Raw genomic sequence first — 20,378 nt, forward strand, 5'->3', positions numbered from 1 at the left:
CCCACCTCCCGTCACCGCCCCTTAGCCACCCATACAGGACTGGGGACTCCTCCCACCTCCCGTCACCGCCCCTTAGCCACCCATACAGGACTGGGGACTCCTCCCACCTCCCATCACCGCCCCTTAGCCACCCACACAGGACTGGGAACTCCTCCCACCTCCCGTCACCGCCCCTTAGCCACCCACACAGGACTGGGGACTCCTCCCACCTCCCGTCACCGCCCCTTAGCCACCCACACAGGACTGGGGACTCCTCCCACCTCCCGTCACCGCCCCTTAGCCACCCACACAGGACTGGGGACTCCTCCCACCTCCCGTCACCGCCCCTTAGCCACCCATACAGGACTGGGGACTCCTCCCACCTCCCGTCACCGCCCCTTAGCCACCCACACAGGACTGGGGACTCCTCCCACCTCCCGTCACCGCCCCTTAGCCACCCACACAGGACTGGGGACTCCTCCCACCTTCTCCCGTCACCGCCCCTTAGCCACCCACACAGGACTGGGGACTCCTCCCACCTTCTCCCGTCACCACCCCTTAGCCACCCACACAGGACTGGGGACTCCTCCCACCTTCTCCCGTCACCGCCCCTTAGCCACCCACACAGGACTGGGGACTCCTCCCACCTTCCGTCACCGCCCCTTAGCCAACCACACAGGACTGGGGACTCCTCCCACCTTCTCCCGTCACCGCCCCTTAGCCACCCACACAGGACTGGGGACTCCTCCCACCTTCTCCCGTCACCGCCCCTTAGCCACCCACACAGGACTGGGGACTCCTCCCACCTTCTCCCGTCACCGCCCCTTAGCCACCCACACAGGACTGGGGACTCCTCCCACCTTCTCCCGTCACCACCCCTTAGCCACCCACACAGGACTGGGGACTCCTCCCACCTTCTCCCGTCACCGCCCCTTAGCCACCCACACAGGACTGGGGACTCCTCCCACCTTCCGTCACCGCCCCTTAGCCAACCACACAGGACTGGGGACTCCTCCCACCGCCCGTCACCGCCCCTTAGCCACCCACACAGGACTGGGGACTCCTCCCACCTCCCGTCACCGCCCCTTAGCCACCCACACAGGACTGGGGACTCCTCCCACCTCCCGTCACCGCCCCTTAGCCACCCACACAGGACTGGGGACTCCTCCCACCTCCCGTCACCGCCCCTTAGCCACCCACACAGGACTGGGGACTCCTCCCACCTCCCGTCACCGCCCCTTAGCCACCCACACAGGACTGGGGACTCCTCCCACCTCCCGTCACCGCCCCTTAGCCACCCACACAGGACTGGGGACTCCTCCCACCTCCCGTCACCGCCCCTTAGCCACCCACACAGGACTGGGGACTCCTCCCACCTCCCGTCACTGCCCCTTAGCCACCCACACAGGACTGGGGACTCCTCCCACCTCCTCCCGTCACCGCCCCTTAGCCACCCACACAGGACTGGGGACTCCTCCCACCTTCTCCCGTCACCGCCCCTTAGCCACCCACACAGGACTGGGGACTCCTCCCACCTTCTCCCGTCACCGCCCCTTAGCCACCCACACAGGACTGGGGACTCCTCCCACCTTCTCCCGTCACCGCCCCTTAGCCACCCATACAGGACTGGGGACTCCTCCCACCTCCCGTCACCGCCCCTTAGCCAACCACACAGGACTGGGGACTCCTCCCACCTCCTCCCGTCACCGCCCCTTAGCCACCCACACAGGACTGGGGACTCCTCCCACCTCCCGTCACCGCCCCTTAGCCACCCACACAGGGGGGTGAACAGGATCATACCAGTCTCTGATCCTGCCCACCCTGTTATGGACTAAGCCTGGAACACTGTACTGTCCTGGATGCCCATTGACCCTGCCCTCGCTGGACACCTGAGGAAACCCCTTTTTACAATGGGTTCAGAGGTCACAAAGTTGCAGATACATTCAACGGGATACTGGCAATAGGATGATAGATATTTATGTTCATTTTGATTTTTTTTTATTCTGCACCTCATCCTAGCACTGCCCTGTTAAAAAAAAACATATTTATAAAAAAAAGGCTAATAGCTGATTTAATAACTGGACAAATTAATAAAACAATGTATCTAGATTGTATGGTAAAATTTCTATGAAATATAGATTTGATATTCAGTTGTCTGTTTTCTGATATAAAATATCAGAAGTTTTGTTTGTTTTATAATACATTTAAGTTTATAATCTTACATTTCCACTGTCAATCATATTATATATATATATATATATATATATATATATATATATATATATATATATATATATATATATATATATATAATTTGTGTACTTTATCTTGCAATCAGTCTGTTGTTACAACCCCAACAACACGAACTAGTTCAATAAGGTGTACAATCATGAGTTTATTCAGCAACCACTTTATATACATGATTAATACAATAGCAAGTACATTAAGTGACGTCTAACAGGGGCAAAGTTTGAAAAGAAAAGCCAATATTCATGAACATCACACTCGTCTAGCGCTCTGGAAGGGAACGCATCCACCAACTCTTATTCCACACAGTGGAAACAATATATGCTCTCAACGGTTTACAAAAATAGTCTGTCAAATTCTTACACTGTGGCTTTTTCGCCTTATTTTAAATGGCAAACATGCGCAAACCTTCTGGTATCCACAGTAATACTGTTATTTGTATTAGGCGCAAACCAACAATATCATTAAAAAACCATTACGCTCGAAGCCATAAACCATTTACAATGTGCCAAACCAGTCAATTATGCCAAACCAGTCATTATAGTCCCATACATTACACTGGGGAGTCTGTTGGGGTTGGCATAGCTACCAGTTTAGGGTTTTGGAATGGTTTTGAACAGTTCCATCCCTTGGTTTCGTTGTCTTTTGATCTCCCCTTTTCGGATTAAGATGGGATATTCTCTCCCTCATGCATATTCGGTTTTTGCAATGGAAGCACATGTAATTGTATGCATTGGTCGGTACCTTTAAATTATTCCCGTGGAAAGCAAACCAACAGAGACTGTGTCCACCTATGGTTTTAACTAGGCCTAATCCAGGTCTATGGAAGCGCAGCGGCACGTCTTTACGCGCTGGACGCGTTTCTTTCGGGAGCTGGGTGACTGGCCGGGACATATGAGGGTATAGGTGACAGTTGTGAATGTTTTCGGTTTACAGGTGGAACACGATTGGAAAGCCCCGTCATCTTCGTAGATGTGTCGGGGGATGTAGAAGGAGTTACACTGCCCGTAACAGAAACGGTTGATTATAGTGCGGCTGAGGCATCCTTCCTCGTGGATAGTCTGTTTCAGCGGCTGCGTTTTGCACCAGTCCAGTTTGAGGTACCGGCGCTCCGTGACGTGTAAGGCTTCTTGGCTGGATTCTAGAACCTCGTCGTTGGCAGTTACTGGCCCCATTTGGCGGGAGACAAATCCGTTCTGTGGTGGCTGCTGCGGTGAGCGCTCAGACTGGTTGGGACTGGAGTTGTATTTGTATGGGTGCTGAAAGGAACCCTGGTAGCCACCTACCCCTGCGCTCCTTTGCGGACAGAAGAGTAGTCCCAACACCATGGCCGAGGCAAAGACTGACGTCTTCATCCTGATCTATGGAATATTAAATAATTACAACTAAAGCCGTCATGGAAATCAACAGAACAAATTACGCATAACTTTTAGCAAGGTTTATGCAGTAATGTCAAACCAAATACATTTCCAAGTGGTTATAGCGTACAGTTAAAACTAATAGAATAATTTCAACATCGTAATTGGTAGAGCGAAAACGATAGCTAGATTGGCTCACCTGTGTCCTACACAAACGACACGACAGAAAGATTCCCTGCGGGATTAAGATATTGCTTAAATAGAATTATCCCTGTATGATCTCTTCTTGGAAGAGGCAAAACAAACTGCTGTCTAGCTGTACTGTCTCAGATTTAAGTACAGTAGAGGGATGTATCCGCCCACTCCAACGCCCTGATAGATCCTACGTAAAAATGGCTCAAACATGGGAAACTTGCAGAGTAAATCATTTTATTTTAAATGAACAGAAAATGATCAGAAATAAAACAGCAAGAGACTTAATTAAGGCTTGAGCCACACAAAAAAATAAGCAAAACCAGATCAAAAACATCAACAGCATATTTGTTTGATAAAAACAGAAAATTCAGCTTCACAGGGTGAATCATACATCACAGGCACACAAATAAACTGAGTATCAATACTTTTGATAGATCAATGAATGATTGAGAACTGAAAATAGCAGAGTATAATCCCTTTTTTAAAATGTATTTTTTTTACACAAGTTGTACATATCAATATACCGCTATTACTGCATGTAACGTTGTTAGTAGGCTACGTAGTTCAATGAAATGTAATGGTGATTAAAGTCATATTTAGAGAACGCTCCCAATACTTTTCTGATGTCATTTTGAATATACTTTAGTTTTAGTGATGTGACATGGTGGGGTTAGTAACGTTAGAACAACGCGGGGTGGGTTTCAGGTGGATGTTCTATAGTCCTCCTCTTCTGGGTAGTGGGGAACAGACTTCTTGGCTACAACGTTGTCCAGCTTCTGACCCATCAGATAGGGGTTATTGACACTCTGGAATGAAAAGGGAGCAAATACGACATTGCGTTGTAGTTGGTGCTGGGATTTCAAATCAAATCTTATGACATTCTTGTCGGTAAATAGGTAAGCTATAGGTGTTCCAGAGGCGTTTGTGATCATCCACGGAGAAATGAAAGAATGTCGTCTGGATTCAAAATTGACATTGGTCGGTCAACGTGCAACTTAATCCAGAAATGTGAGTTTAAAATGGCATTATCCCCTTCAGGGCATAACAGGGTTAGGGTTAGTTTATTTATACAAAAGCTTAAACAAACAATAACAAAACAAGCTGAGGAAAAGAGGTTATAACCCTTGGTCTTCTTTTGGGTCCTCCCTTCAGTTTCTGGTATAACAGTTCCTTGTTCTGAAATGACAAAGTAAGTTAGTGACAAAGAATGTTTCTATTGTTTTACAGCACATGATTTTATTTTCTGTAATCATAAACACATAGCTTGAGCCTTTTCAGGGAACAGAGACCCTTCCGTGGTGTCTAGTGTCCACAGATGGGGTGTGGTGTCAGTTAATTCAAGCAGAAAAACATTTCCTAAAAGAGGGTAAGGAGATGGACTTATTCAATGGTACAGGGGGGCACAGCTTTGATGTAACCACTCGAGCCTAGTGGAGGACGGTGAAGTTGCCTGTACACTCTGAAGGCAATTTTACCAAGTTGCCCTAGTCACTCACCCACTTGGCCAGAGCAGAGTAGTCATGTTCTGGGTCGAACAAGTGCTGATGGTTCTGGAACTCTCTGCTGAACTCTGCTGTGTCTGGGACATTCTCCAGACAACCATCTGCAGCTACAGTAACAAGCAAAGAGAGGACATGGTAAAGATTGTTCAACATTGGATCTGTGCAACTCCTGCATCCGCTCTCGCTTTTAAAAAAAACGAGGAGAGGCGTTGAGGAGACGGAATGTGGACAAAAATGGACTCCTCCACTCACGTCGTCAGGCAAATTGCTTTTACAGGGGTAGGATCCAAAAAAGAACTGTCTAAAGTCAAAAACAAATGAAGTTAGTTGTTCAAGACATTTTATAGATAAAAACATGCTACTTATTCCTTTTAAACGTGGGTGTGATTTTCTTTAAAACAGCTGATTCAAAGGTGGTGTGTCAGATATCCAAACTCCTCCGTGAAGGACACGCAAGGCTATCCTGATGGAACGTGGTTAGAGGGGAGGACACTAACAAAACTCCTCCGTGAAGGACACGCACGGCTATCCTGATGGAACGTGGTTAGAGGGGAGGACACTAACAAAACTCCTCCGTGAAGGACACGCACGGCTATCCTGATGGAACGTGGTTAGAGGGGAGGACACTATCCAAACTCCTCCGTGAAGGACACGCACGGCTATCCTGATGGAACGTGGTTAGAGGGGAGGACACTAACAAAACTCCTCCGTGAAGGACACGCACGGCTATCCTGATGGAACGTGGTTAGAGGGGAGGACACTAACAAAACTGACATCGCCTCCACAACTCATCGGTTTCTGGTGCTAAGGAGGAGAATGGATTTTTTTTTCCCAAATGAGAAAAGTACATAGACAAGGCAAACCCTAGATTATTCTGCAGCAGCATGTCCACCCAATCAAAGGATCAGAGAATGAATCTAGTACTGAAAGCATAAGCTACAGCTAACTAGAACTGGAGTGCATAAAATGTGAGTAGCTGCCTCAAAGAGAAAGACAATAGTTGAACAGTTTTGAACAAATAATTTTTCAAAAATGAAGGCGAAGCAAGTCAATTTCTCTCTCTCACTTAATTAGCTAACAAATGCATCTGGCTAGTTTAGTTACTCAAACACCCGGCTCAAACCGAGGGATGCTATGTTAGTTAGCTGGCTAGTTTAGTTACTCAAACACCCGGCTCAAACCGAGGGATGCTATGTTAGTTAGCTGGCTAGTTTAGTTACTCAAACACCTGGCTCAAACAGAGGGATGCTATGTTAGTTACCTGGCTAGTTTAGTTACTCAAACACCTGGCTCAAACAGAGGGATGCTATGTTAGTTACCTGGCTAGTTTAGTTACTCAAACACCTGGCTCAAACAGAGGGATGCTATGTTAGTTACCTGGCTAGTTTAGTTACTCAAACACCTGGCTCAAACAGAGGGATGCTATGTTAGTTACCTGGCTAGTTTAGTTACTCAAACACCCGGCTCAAACCGAGGGATGCTATGTTAGTTAGCTGGCTATGACTATCCAACAACACTGGAACTCCAAGTCAAGGTAAGCTTTTGGTTTTATTAATTTATTGCCCCGGGGCTCGCCGGTGTACTGCTTACTGACTATACACTAATGTTACTGCAAGATTGTAGTGGGTTTACTAACACGTTAATTCTATTAGCTATGTTGACAAACACGTTACTTTAGCTAATATGGAGAAAAAGTAGGCTGTGTATAGTGGTGTCACCATCGTCGTAGTGAGGAGACCAAAGCGCAGGGTGGTGTGAATGCATACTTTAATGATTGACGAAAAAACATAAAGTACACTCAACAAAACAGACAAACTAACAAGACGAACGTGACTGCTATAGAAACACTGTGCTAACATGCAACATAACATAGACAATAACCCACCAACAGCAATCCAAAACAGGTTACCTAAATATGGTTCCCAATCAGAGACAACGACAAACACCTGCCACTGATTGAGAACCATATCAGGCCAACACACATAGAAATAGACAAACTAGACATACAACATAGAATGCCCACTCATTTCACACCCTGACCAAACAAAACATAGAAACAAACAATGCAAATCATGGTCAGAGTGTGACAGTACTCGCCCCCCCTAAGGTGCAGACTCCGGCCGCAAAACCTAAACCTATAGGGGAGGGTCTGGGTGGGCATCTGGCCACGGTGGCGGCTCTGGCGTGGGACGTGGACCCACTCTACCATAGTCATTGCCCTCTTCAAGGGCCTCTTTAGAGTGACGACCCTCGCCTCCGACCTTGGGCCTAAGACCCTAATTAAAGGACCCACTGGACTGAGGAGAGCCTCTGGACTAAGGGGCAGCTCTGGACTGAGGGGCAGCTCTGGACTGAGGGGCAGCTCTGGACTGAGGGGCAGCTCCGGACCGATTGACGGCTCTGGTGGCTCCTGGCTGGCTGACGGCTCTGGTGGCTCCTGGCTGGCTGACGGCTCTGGTGGCTCCTGGCTGGCTAACGGCTCTGGTGGCTCCTGGCTGGCTAACGGCTCTGGCGGCTCCTGGCTGACTGGCGGCTCCTGGTTGACTGACGGCTCAGGACAGACGGGAGACTCTGGCGGCTCAGGACAGACGGGAGACTCTGGCGGCTCAGGACAGACGGGAGACTCTGGCGGCTCAGGACAGACGGGAGACTCTGGCGGCTCAGGACAGACGGGAGACTCTGGCGGCTCAGGACAGACGGGAGACTCTGGCGGCTCAGGACAGACGGGAGACTCTGGCGGCTCAGGACAGACGGGAGACTCTGGCGGCTCAGGACAGACGGGAGACTCTGGCGGCTCAGGACAGACGGGAGACTCTGGCGGCTCAGGACAGACGGGAGACTCTGGCGGCTCAGGACAGACGGGAGACTCTGGCGGCTCAGGACAGACGGGAGACTCTGGCGGCTCAGGACAGACGGGAGACTCTGGCGGCTCAGGACAGACGGGAGACTCTGGCGGCTCAGGACAGACGGGAGACTCTGGCGGCTCAGGACAGACGGGAGACTCTGGCGGCTCAGGACAGACGGGAGACTCTGGCGGCTCAGGACAGACGGGAGACTCTGGCGGCTCAGGACAGACGGGAGACTCTGGCGGCTCAGGACAGACGGGAGACTCTGGCGGCTCAGGACAGACGGGAGACTCTGGCGGCTCAGGACAGACGGGAGACTCTGGCGGCTCAGGACAGACGGGAGACTCTGGCGGCTCAGGACAGACGGGAGACTGGACAGACGAGGCGCACTGTAGGCCTGGTGCGTGGTGCCGGCACTGGTGGGCCGATGGACATGCACCTCAGGGCGAGTGCTGGGAGGAGAAACAGGGAGCACTGGGCTTTGGAGACATACAGGAAGCCTGGTGCGGGGGGCTGCTACCGGAGGGCTGGTGCGTGGAGATGGCACCGGATAGACCGGACAGAGAAGGCACACTGGAGATCTTGAGAGCAGGGCTGGCACCATCCGCCCTGGCTGGATCCTCACCCTAGCCCGCAGATGCGGGGAGCTGGGATGTAGCGCACCGGGCTAAGCAAACGCTCCACCGCAAAACACAGTGCCTGACCAGTACAACGCCTGCCACGGTAAGCACGGCTCGGAGAACTGTAACACCGAGCTGGCACAGGACGTGCAGGGCTAGGGAGGCGCACAGGAGGCCTGGTGCGTGGGGCTGGCACAGTCTTCACCAGACGGCTAGCACGCACCTCAGGACGAGTATGGAGGGCTGACCCAGGTGACATCAAATCCCCGACATGCTCCGTCGGATGGATGTCGTGCCTCAAGCACCAACACAGCACCTCCCTCATAACTCTCTCCTCCAATCTCCCCATTAACTGTCTCTGCTTCGCTCACCTCCAATTCCGCCCTGACCGGCTCTGGTTCCATCCTTGGCTCCTTACGGTAAGCAGGGGGAGTTGGCTCAGGTCTGACTCCTGACTCTGCCACACTCTCCCTGTGCACCCACCAATAATATTTTGGGGCTGCCTCTCGGGCTTCCAGTCGCGCTGCCTCCTCATCCCGGCGCCTCTCTGCTTTCGCTGCCTCCAGCTCTGCTTTGGGGCAGCGATATTCCCCTGGCTGTGCCTAGGGTCCTTCGCCGTCCAGAATCTCCTCCCAAGTCCATGAGTCCTGCGTTCTTTGCCGCTGCTGCTGCTGGCCGTTACCACGCTGCTTGGTCCATTGTAGATGGGTTATTCTGTCACGATCGCCGTAGTGAGGAGACCAAAGCGCAGCATAGTGTGAATGCATACTTTAATGATTGACGAAAAAACACGAAGTACACTAAACAAACAAACAAACTGTCTGTCTTGTGTTCTTGCAAGACTGTAACGGTACTGAAAGTTAGGCACCAAGCCTAAAGGAGAAATCCTTGTCAAACAGAAATATAGCTATTTGTTTACCCGTCTTTCCTAGTGGACATGGGTTGGAAGGGTTGGGGTAACCATGGTCCTCACTGAAGTATTTGGGGATGTTGTCCCCTGTCAGCTCAGCTACGATGTTGGGGATGTTTCCATAGGGACCCAGGTGCTGCAGCCCCTCATGGGCTCCACCTAGTGGAGGAAACAGAACATGACAAGAATATATATTTTTTAGTCATGACAGAGACAGACAGGGCATGTTTACTACCATTCTTACATTTTATAGTGATGCTCCAGAACTTGTTGAATTTCAGCCAGTAGTTTTGATAGTGGTGCTCACGAGCCAAAACAGATCCCCAGTTTTTTTGTGTGTAGCATTTCATCCAATTGTGTACGACGTCAGCCAATTCATATGATATGTTATACATTTGTTGTGCTTATTAAGATCCAAGACTGCTGCTTTAACAATTTGACTAGCGCAAAATTGAAATCTACATCAGAATACAATACTAAGCCTAGATATGTTATTTGTGTAGAGTGCATTCTTTAAGTACCCTGTCTCGGAGCTCTACGGTGTGTGCCTTCACTTTCTTAATTTTATGTAACTTTTATTAAACTAGATGAACTAGTTAAGAACAAATTCTCATTTACAATGACGGCCTACACCGGCCAATCATGGATGACGTTTGGCCAATTGTGCGCCAATAGGACTCCCAATCACGGCCGGTTGTGATACAGCCTGGAATCTAACCTGGGTGTCCGTGGTGACTGTAGCGCCTTAGACCGCTGCGCCACTCGGGAGCCCATTTCTTGACCAATCGAATTTACAACAGGTGGACTCCAATCAAGTTGTATAAACATCAAGGCTGATCAATGGGAACAGAAGATGCAGCTGAGCTCAATTTCAAGTCTCATAGCAAAGGGTCTGAATACCTTTGTAAAAAAAAAATCGAAAAGCCTGTTTTCACTTTGTCATTATGGGGTAGTGTGTAGACTGATGAGGGAAAAATAATATTTAATCAATTTTAGAATAAGGCTGTAAAGTTGCAAAATGTGGAGAAAGTCAAGGAGTCTGAATACTTTGCAAAATCACTGTACATGTCCCATGTCCATCTCCAAACACAATCCCAAGTACAGAAACCCAAGGCCTGAAATGTAAATGTGAGATCCACAATGGCACTGGGAACTATAACCATTGGCAAAACATTTTCCTCGCTTCGAGATGCATGCCCTCTCTCGCACAGAATATATCCCCTCAATACTCTCGAACATTTGGCAGGAGCTTTGGTATAATATAAAATAGCTTACTTGCGGGTCCACATCGATGTAGACCTGTTATTAAAGTCCATTATGGCCATGTACAAAATGGAACCCTATTCCCTATGAAGTGCACTACTTTTGACCAGGGCCCATGACCCTATTCCCTATGAAGTGCACTACTTTTGACCAGGGCCCATAACCCTATTCCCTGAAGTGCACTACTTTTGACCAGGGCCCATAACCCTATTCCCTATGAAGTGCACTACTTTTGACCAAGGCCCATAACCCTATTCCCTATGAAGTGCACTACTTTTGACCAAGGCCCATAACCCTATTCCCTGAAGTGCACTACTTTTGACCAGGGCCCATAACCCTATGAAGTGCACTACTTTTGACCAGGGCCCATAACCATATTCCCTATGAAGTGCACTACTTTTGAACATATGGGATGTCGCTGAGTGATTTATCCAAGGCTATGAACTGGACACAAGACAGCTCTGTGGTGTAATTACTGGTAGGGAACATTTCAAAACAGATGTCATTTAATTTCACAATGGAAAATTGCCTGCAATAGAGTGGAGAGTATATTTCTGAGACATAACCCATGTGCCAAATCATGACACACCCCAGATACACACAGACTAGGCTTGTGGTCTTACACGTCATACTGTTTTATAGGTATAGTGTTTGATTACTATACAAGTTGTCAAATACAATACAGTTACTGTACTTTTTTGCTTCATTGACAACAAAAATAATTGAAGATTAACAAGCCTGAAATATACTTTAGGCCAAGCCAACTACTACAGCACTATGACTAAAACAGACAACTCCTTTAACTCAGATCATGGACCCCACCTTGGATACTCTGGGGACCCACGATGTTGGTGGCCTGGTGAGCGGGGTACTCGATCCTGTGCCGAGCGATGCCCAGCTGCTCCATGGCGCCGTGTAGGAGGCGTTGAATATCGCCCTCGGATACTTGGTCTGCCGTGCGGGGGCTCCGGGCGGATGCCAGCCCCGCCATGCACACCAGAACGCCCAGCAACACGGTTCTACTCAACCTGACCGTCGAACCCATCTCTGTCTGCAATAGGGAGATAAAAAAAATATATATAACGTTGCTTATCAATCATGTATTTAGTAGAAAATGCAACTGAAAACGTCATTCTAATTATATTTTAGAAGGATGTCCACCTGACAGAAACCATCATTAACCCATATGTAAACAGTTGACTAACAGAAGGCAGGTGCAAATAGACACTGTTGTTGTTCCTTCCCCCTGTAAACTAATAACGTCACACACCATTCGGCCATAGGAATCGCTTTATGTCCAAATACTGCGGATAACCAAATTAATGTAGACATTGGCTTAACCTAGAACCATCCTAATAAATCCATTATTACGCAGGTACGCTAAGTGTTTTATTTGTAAATCATGTCTAGAACATAAATACATGTACTATAGCCCAATACATTGCAAAAAAATGTTGCACGCGTAATCCTAATTAGCCATATAAATCAAAATCAACCTATATCTGGAATTAAGTCGTTTGCATCTTTTCCGTGAAAACAAAAATGTGCGCCATCGGGCAAATATGCTACAGAGGCCGCAACAGTCATATACACATTCAGGATATACCAATAAACGACATTCAACAGATGCAATATTTTCCATCTCATTGGCTACTGTTACACATATCGAAAAGGCCTACACGATATTTATCTGACTTCACGATGTATCGTTTTCCTTACGGTGTATCCTGGATGCGGTGAGAAAGAGCTTGTGATGCTGACGGAGGATGCAATCCTCGCTCCACGGATCATTACCTTACTGGCTCTTGTCAGGCACAAAAACAATCCCTGGCTTCTCCGTGGATGTCTTTAAACGATGTCGATAATTTATTGCATCAGGGTGGCGTGTTCGTGTTCTTTATACATTAGTAGACAAATATGCAATACCCTAAACTGTGGCTAAAATAGTCGTCAATTTTCATAAATTTGATTCCAAAGAAAAATCATTTTAAAAGGCCTATTTATTAAAACATTTAGTTTTACAGACATATTGGACAGGTGGGCTACAGGGAATATGTAAAGGGAAAATAAATTAAATATGCAGTCAAAAAGGCTCCAAAGATATAACAGAATGTCTCTATAATAAAATATGACATTGATAAACCCCCCATGTTTTATCTTCAACGCAAAAATCATAAAACCATGACAACTGCCACATGGCCCATTACATGTGATGAATAGAACTCTATCCAGAGCAGTATGTCTCCTGCTCTTCTAGGAGGGTTCGGTACAGCTTCCTGCTCTTCCAGGGGGATTCGGTACAGCTTCCTGCTCTTCCAGGGGGATTCGGTACAGCTTTCTGCTCTTCCAGGGGGTTCGGTACAGCTTCCTGCTCTTCCAGGGGGTTCGGTACAGCTTCCTGCTCATCCAGGGGGTTCGGTACAGCTCTTCCAGGGAGGTTCGGTACAGCTTCCTGCTCTTCCAGGGGGTTAGGTACAGCTTCCTGCTCTTCCAGGGGGTTCGGTACAGCTTCCTGCTCTTCCAGGGGGTTCGGTACAGCTTCCTGCTCTTCCAGGGGGTTCGGTACAGCTTCCTGCTCTTCCAGGGGGTTCGGTACAGCTTCCTGCTCTTCCAGGGGGTTCGGTACAGCTTCCTGCTCTTCCTGGGAGGGTCAGTACAGCTTCCTGCTCATCCAGGGGGTTTGGTACAGCTTCCCGCTCTTCCAGGAGGGTTCGGTACAGCTTCCTGCTCATCCAGGGGGCTTCGGTACAGCTTCCTGCTCATCCAGGGGGCTTCGGTACAGCTTCCTGCTCATCCAGGGGGTTCGGTACAGCTCTTCCAGGGGGTTCGGTACAGCTCTTCCAGGGGGTTCGGTACAGCTTCCTGCTCTTCCAGGGGGTTCGGTACAGCTTCCTGCTCTTCCAGGGGGTTCGGTACAGCTTCCTGCTCTTCCAGGGGGTTCGGTACAGCTTCCTGCTCTTCCAGGGAGGGTCGGTACAGCTTCCTGCTCTTCCAGGGGGTTCGGTACAGCTTCCTGCTCTTCCTGGGAGGGTCGGTACAGCTTCCTGCTCTTCCAGGGGGGTTCGGTACAGCTTCCTGCTCTTCCTGGGAGGGTTCGGTACAGCTTCCTGCTCATCCAGGGGGATTCGGTACAGCTTCCTGCTCTTCCAGGGGGGTTCGGTACAGCTTCCTGCTCTTCCAGGGGGGTTCGGTACAGCTTCCTGCTCTTCCAGGTGGGTTCGGTACAGCTTCCTGCTCTTGCTGGGAGGGTCGGTACAGCTTCCTGCTCATCCAGGGGGGTTTGGTACAGCTTCCCGCTCTTCCAGGAGGGTTCGGTACAGCTTCCTGCTCATCCAGGGGGATTCAGTACAGCTTCCTGCTCATCCAGGGGGTTCGGTACAGCTTCCTGCTCATCCAGGGGGTTCGGTACAGCTCTTCCAGGGGGTTCGGTACAGCTTCCTGCTCTTCCAGGGAGGGTCGGTACAGCTTCCTGCTCTTCCAGGGGGTTCGGTACAGCTTCCTGCTCTTCCTGGGAGGGTCGGTACAGCTTCCTGCTCTTCCAGGGGGTTCGGTACAGCTTCCTGCTCTTCCTGGGAGGGTTCGGTACAGCTTCCTGCTCATCCAGGGGGATTCGGTACAGCTTCCTGCTCTTCCAGGGGGTTCGGTACAGCTTCCTGCTCTTCCAGGGGGTTCGGTACAGCTTCCTGCTCTTCCAGGGGGTTCGGTACAGCTTCCTGCTCTTCCAGGGGGTTCGGTACAGCTTCCTGCTCTTCCAGGTGGGTTCGGTACAGCTTCCTGCTCTTGCTGGGAGGGTCGGTACAGCTTCCTGCTCATCCAGGGGTTTGGTACAGCTTCCCGCTCTTCCAGGAGGGTTCGGTACAGCTTCCTGCTCATCCAGGGGGATTCGGTACAGCTTCCTGCTCATCCAGGGGTTCGGTACAGCTCTTCCAGGGGGTTCGGTACAGCTTCCTGCTCTTCCAGGGGGTTAGGTACAGCTTCCTGCTCTTCCAGGGGGTTCGGTACAGCTTCCTGCTCTTCCAGGGGGTTCGGTACAGCTTCCCGCTCTTCCAGGGATGGTCGGTACAGCTTCCTGCTCTTCCAGGGGGTTCGGTACAGCTTCCTGCTCTTCCAGGAGGGTTCGGTACAGCTTCCTGCTCATCCAGGGGGATTCGGTACAGCTTCCTGCTCATCCAGGGGGTTCGGTACAGCTTCCTGCTCATCCAGGGGGTTCGGTACAGCTCTTCCAGGGGGTTCGGTACAGCTTCCTGCTCTTCCAGGGGGTTAGTTACAGCTTCCTGCTCTTCCAGGGGGTTAGTTACAGCTTCCTGCTCTTCCAGGGGGTTCGGTACAGCTTCCTGCTCTTCCAGGAGGGTCGGTACAGCTTCCTGCTCTTCCAGGGAGGGTCGGTACAGCTTCCTGCTCTTCCAGGGGGTTCGGTACAGCTTCCTGCTCTTCCAGGGGGTTACGTACAGCTTCCTGCTCTTCCAGGGGTTAGGTACAGCTTCCTGCTCTTCCAGGGGGTTAGGTACAGCTTCCTGCTCTTCCAGGGGGTTCGGTACAGCTTCCTGCTCTTCCAGGGGGTTCGGTACAGCTTCCTGCTCTTCCAGGGGGGTTCGGTACAGCTTCCTGCTCTTCCAGGGGGGTTCGGTACAGCTTCCTGCTCTTCCAGGGGGGTTCGGTACAGCTTCCTGCTCTTCCAGGGGGGTTCGGTACAGCTTTCCCCAGACCAGGAGACAGGCGGACACGTCACTCAGCCTTTTGGCTGAAAAACACCCAACGTTTCTACGAATCCATTCTGAGAGAAGTAAAGAAAGAGAGCCAAAACGGTTAAGAGTTCATGGTTCCACGTATCATAAGTGGGGCAGGACCCAACCTTGCTCTGTTTTCCTTTGCTTTGTAGGAAAGAGAATAGCATAAAATAATACATTTTTGCCCTGTACTCTGCAGCTCTGTCATCACTGGGGTGGAGCCTGACCTGGCCAACAGGGATGAGGGACTGGAGCCTGACCTGGCGAAGCAGGCTGTGGCTCGGGGCATAGACCACAGCCAGGTTACTAGTCACTGTTCTCAGCACACCTGAGAAAAGGAAAGAAAGGCAGAGAGGAAGAAACAACTACATGACCTTTGCAGGAACTGTACAGTACAGCAAGACATTTTGGATCAAAGCATCTGCAAAATTATACGCATCTCAATCTGGGAAACGCATTTAAATATATTTCACAGCACAGAACACATTACCTGGCACTGCTCTGAACACATTACCTGGCACTGCTCTGAACACATTACCTGGCACTGCTCTGAACACATTACCTGGCACTGCTCTGAACACATTACCTGGCACTGCTCTGAACACAATACCTGGCACTGCTCTGAACACATTACCTGGCACTGCTCTGAACACATTACCTGGCACTGCTCTGAACACATTACCTGGCACTGCTCTGAACACATTACCTGGCACTGCTCTGAACACATTACCTGGCACTGCTCTGAACACATTACCTGGCACTGCTCTGAACACATTACCTGGCACTGCTCTGAACACATTACCTGGCACTGCTCTGAACACATTACCTGGCACTGCTCTGAACACATTACCTGGCACTGCTCTGAACACATTACCTGGCACTGCTCTGAACACATTACCTGGCACTGCTCTGAACACATTACCTGGCACTGCTCTGAACACATTACCTGGCACTGCTCTGAACACAATACCTGGCACTGCTCTGAACACAATACCTGGCACTGCTCTGAACACATTACCTGGCACTGCTCTGAACACATTACCTGGCACTGCTCTGAACACATTACCTGGCACTGCTCTGAACACATTACCTGGCACTGCTCTGAACACATTACCTGGCACTGCTCTGAACACATTACCTGGCACTGCTCTGAACACATTACCTGGCACTGCTCTGAACACATTACCTGGCACTGCTCTGAACACATTACCTGGCACTGCTCTGAACACATTACCTGGCACTGCTCTGAACACAATACCTGGCACTGCTCTGAACACATTACCTGGCACTGCTCTGAACACATTACCTGGCACTGCTCTGAACACAATACCTGGCACTGCTCTGAACACATTACCTGGCACTGCCCTGAACACATTACCTGGCACTGCTCTAAACACATTACCTGGCACTGCTCTAAACACATGACCTGGCACTGCTCTGAACACATGACCTGGCACTGCTCTAAACACATTACCTGGCACTGCTCTGAACACATTACCTGGCACTGCTCTGAACACATTACCTGGCACTGCTCTGAACACAATACCTGGCACTGCTCTGAACACAATACCTGGCACTGCTCTGAACACATTACCTGGCACTGCTCTGAACACATTACCTGGCACTGCTCTGAACACATTACCTGGCACTGCTCTGAACACATTACCTGGCACTGCTCTGAACACATTACCTGGCACTGCTCTGAACACAATACCTGGCACTGCTCTGAACACATTACCTGGCACTGCTCTGAACACATTACCTGGCACTGCTCTGAACACAATACCTGGCACTGCTCTGAACACAATACCTGGCACTGCTCTGAACACATTACCTGGCACTGCCCTGAACACATTACCTGGCACTGCTCTAAACACATTACCTGGCACTGCTCTAAACACATTACCTGGCACTGCTCTGAACACATGACCTGGCACTGCTCTAAACACATTACCTGGCACTGCTCTGAACACATTACCTGGCACTGCTCTGAACACATTACCTGGCACTGCTCTGAACACATTACCTGGCACTGCTCTGAACACATTACCTGGCACTGCTCTGAACACATTACCTGCGGGAGACCTTTGAGAGGAAATGGAAAAAGTGTGAGGAAGGCACAGTTCTTGTCAGGCAGTAGGCAGGACAGCAGTTGGGAGGCCCGAGGTCCTCTACTCCACAGTGAGCAGTAACTGGGCCTTTAGCAGGGCAGAGTGGATGTCTAGGAGGGGGTGTGGGGGGAGGTTATGGAAGCTCCAGACAGAACAGCTTCAGTAGGCTGGCCACATCACAAGGGAGAGCTGTGGATAGGCAGGCTTCCCAGTGGTCCAGCTTAGCCTGTGAAATAGATGTAGCAGACAACACAGGCTTGAGTTGGTCCGTGGATCAACCACCATGACTCAGTTCCATTACACAAGAGTCATTGAATGAATGAGTCATCTGTATGGGAGCGTTTTGTTAAGAGCATTTCTCTACACCCGCAATAACATCTGCTAAATGTGTATGTGACAAATAAAATGTAATTTGAAATTTGACTTGGAGCCCCGACGCTCGGTTTGAACATCACCAATTATTGCTTTCCGTACGGTTGTGGAATCATAAGGACCTTCTCTTTTATTTAAGTGTGAAATAATTGTCAAAACACAAACAAAAATACCACTTCGTAGGGTTACTGTTTCCACACGGCCAAATTACACAGCACGTTTACGGAAGAGGGACCCCCTGTGTTAATTTGCTATCTAGCATGCTCCCCACACCTGGGTATAATGGAAGAAGGCTGCCCGGAAACATGGTGTCACTGAAAAATATTGTTTCCTGCAACTGGGATAGCCAGTGGAAGAAAAAAAAAGTAAAATAGACATTTATACACTTTTATTTTTTTAATGTGATATGAAAGTAAAGGGCTTTATTTCTAGAATTGTATCGCAATTGAGAAACGAGTCCCATTTAGATGGAATATTTGGCTGTTTAAGGCTGCCAGAGCCAGTCTACCTCTGAAAATAACATGAGGTCCTTGGACTTTAAGGAGTAACAGACTCTGTAAGAGCACATCTTGGGCTACCATGACCCATGCATTTAACACCAGAGAACCTATGGTTAACTCACACCACTTGCGATCCTCAGACCAACAACAGAGCCTGATTTTTCTGAACAGGCCATCATTACCAGCATGTTGCAGTTGTTCACAAGAATCCACATTGAAAGGGATATGAATCATTTGTCACTTACTTAAAATAAAAAATAAAAACATATATTGGAGGTCTATTGAAAAAGTTACTTAAATTGTAACCTGTGTGTTCTTACCAAGGAAGCAGCCCATACTCAGCTATGTAACGTAAACTCACCCCATTCCGTACAAATGTGCATAACCGCGACATTCAAACGAGGCTACAAAGAAAACGAATGGGACTGTAGCGACTGTGTTGACTTCAAAATCGGGGGTGTGGGGAGAGATTGTGCTTTACAATGTTATTGACATTACAGTTGATCTGGAAGTATTACGCTTTTGGGGCGCTAAAATAAAGGCAATTGTACGGACCAAGGAGATGTATGAGTTTACGATAGCACTGTGGCAAACTCTCCAGCGGCACTCCAAACACCCGTGTTTCACCAGTAACTCCTCTCGCTTTCTTCCGACAGTTTTTATCCCATGAACCACACGAAGACGTTGCAAAACATAGGCATAGTGAAGTGGTTTGGCTCTATCTGAAATCTTAACATTTCTGTAACTTTTTTTGTAGGTGGAAACGAAGCAGACTTCCTAAATGTCATTGACCAGTAACTGCCAGGCATACTATTTTAACACGATTGCTGCCGATTCTGAAAAGTCGCTAGTTGTTCTTGCTATTTACTTATTGCCATCAGAATCACCTGTGGCACTTTGAAAACACACCATTCAATTAAGCGCCTCTCTGGCAGATGTAATACATTCATCAGACTGAGGGTGGCGTTGCAGTATCATATTCAAAAATGTAGTTCTGTCAAATACAAGTCAACCTGGGCCTATTTTCCCAGAAGCATTTTAAGGCGAAGTTAATCTTAGAACCAATTTATCCTTAAGATGTTTTTTTGGGGTAACCGGCCCCCGACTATTATTTCAGGTGAGGTAAACTGGCTAAATGAAGGGTACTGCTTGTCAGAGGATTGATGAAAAGGGCAAGGATGTTCTGGGATGCAGAAGGTTGTGGCCTAACTTTCAGGAATGGGTCATGGTGGGTTTCTTTTCTAGTGTTGGAATCCATGGGCACACTGTCACTGTCATCTTGTTTCGGTAGCAATGCTTATGATTCCTCGTGTGGCTGATTATTTACAACAGTTCATTTTACTTAGGCTGTGTTTACAAAGGCAGCCCAATTGTTGGCAAAAGAGCTGATCTGATTGGTCAAAAGACCAATGGGGGCAGGGGGGGCGTAGTCTGAGTAGGGGGGCCTCACATGCTGACCAGACCGGACACGTCGCAAAATAAATGTAGAAATCCATGTTATTAAATTATTGCCCCCACACTGCTCGCGCGCGCCAATGAGCGTCCTCGACACCAAGGGCTAAAATAGAACTCATTCCTATTTATGACACAGAACGCGCTGAAAGTCATCTCCTCATTGGTTTATAGAAGCAGGGACCCACGTGCCATCTCCTCATTGGTTATACCCACGTGGGTGATTGAAAGACTAACTTTGTTGCCGGTTGTCGTGGTAATACAATGAAAGTTTAGATGCTATCACCATAAGTTCA

The 20,378-nt window shown here is 49.0% G+C and overlaps 2 protein-coding genes and 1 long non-coding RNA gene across 7 annotated transcripts; all 3 read right to left on the bottom strand.

Annotated features, from left to right (window-relative positions):
- Positions 1-2,354: 2,354 nt before the first annotated feature.
- On the bottom strand, positions 2,355-3,926 carry grem1a (gremlin 1a, DAN family BMP antagonist). The gene is made up of 2 exons (XM_046291066.1): positions 3,784-3,926; positions 2,355-3,587 (listed from the first exon to the last, which is right to left on the bottom strand). The coding sequence occupies exon 2, from the start codon at positions 3,579-3,581 to the stop codon at positions 3,036-3,038; it is 546 nt and encodes a 181-aa protein (XP_046147022.1). The 5' UTR covers positions 3,582-3,587; positions 3,784-3,926; the 3' UTR covers positions 2,355-3,035.
- Positions 3,927-3,993: 67 nt separating this feature from the next.
- LOC123990509 (neuroendocrine protein 7B2-like) lies at positions 3,994-12,798 on the bottom strand. Of its 4 annotated transcripts, none has more exons than XM_046291062.1 (6): positions 12,640-12,798; positions 11,743-11,971; positions 9,667-9,816; positions 5,276-5,388; positions 4,902-4,955; positions 3,994-4,585 (listed from the first exon to the last, which is right to left on the bottom strand). In XM_046291062.1, exons 1-6 carry the CDS (start codon positions 12,709-12,711, stop codon positions 4,481-4,483), a joined length of 723 nt encoding a protein of 240 aa, XP_046147018.1. In that variant the 5' UTR covers positions 12,712-12,798; the 3' UTR covers positions 3,994-4,480. The 4 variants fall into 4 exon arrangements, with proteins under 4 accessions (XP_046147018.1, XP_046147021.1, XP_046147020.1 ...); XM_046291065.1 differs by having other exon boundaries at positions 12,715-12,733; XM_046291064.1 differs by having other exon boundaries at positions 12,600-12,704.
- Positions 12,799-15,450: 2,652 nt separating this feature from the next.
- Positions 15,451-20,024, bottom strand: LOC123990511. 2 transcript variants are annotated; one of them, XR_006830664.1, is made up of 4 exons: positions 19,186-20,024; positions 17,722-17,984; positions 15,875-15,975; positions 15,451-15,694 (listed from the first exon to the last, which is right to left on the bottom strand). It is a non-coding gene; the product is annotated as an uncharacterized LOC123990511 (long non-coding RNA). The 2 variants fall into 2 exon arrangements; XR_006830663.1 differs by having other exon boundaries at positions 15,825-15,975.
- Between the last annotated feature and the right edge of the window lie 354 nt (positions 20,025-20,378).

The sequence above is a fragment of the Oncorhynchus gorbuscha genome, linkage group LG12, assembly GCF_021184085.1.
Source record: "Oncorhynchus gorbuscha isolate QuinsamMale2020 ecotype Even-year linkage group LG12, OgorEven_v1.0, whole genome shotgun sequence".
Taxonomy (NCBI): Eukaryota; Metazoa; Chordata; class Actinopteri; order Salmoniformes; family Salmonidae; genus Oncorhynchus; species Oncorhynchus gorbuscha.

Bases quoted from the DNA above. Each gene is read 5' to 3' on its own strand.
- grem1a (XM_046291066.1), bottom strand. From the start codon at position 3,581: ATGAAGACGTCAGTCTTTGCCTCGGCCATGGTGTTGGGACTACTCTTC.
- LOC123990509 (XM_046291062.1), bottom strand. From the start codon at position 12,711: ATGATCCGTGGAGCGAGGATTGCATCCTCCGTCAGCATCACAAGCTCT. The intron at 4,956-5,275 runs GTGAGTGACTAG...TTGTCATTTCAG, and splicing joins ACTCTGCTCTGGCCAAGTGG to AACAAGGAACTGTTATACCA. The intron at 4,586-4,901 runs GTTATAACCTCT...TTTTCATTCCAG, and splicing joins GACCCAAAAGAAGACCAAGG to AGTGTCAATAACCCCTATCT.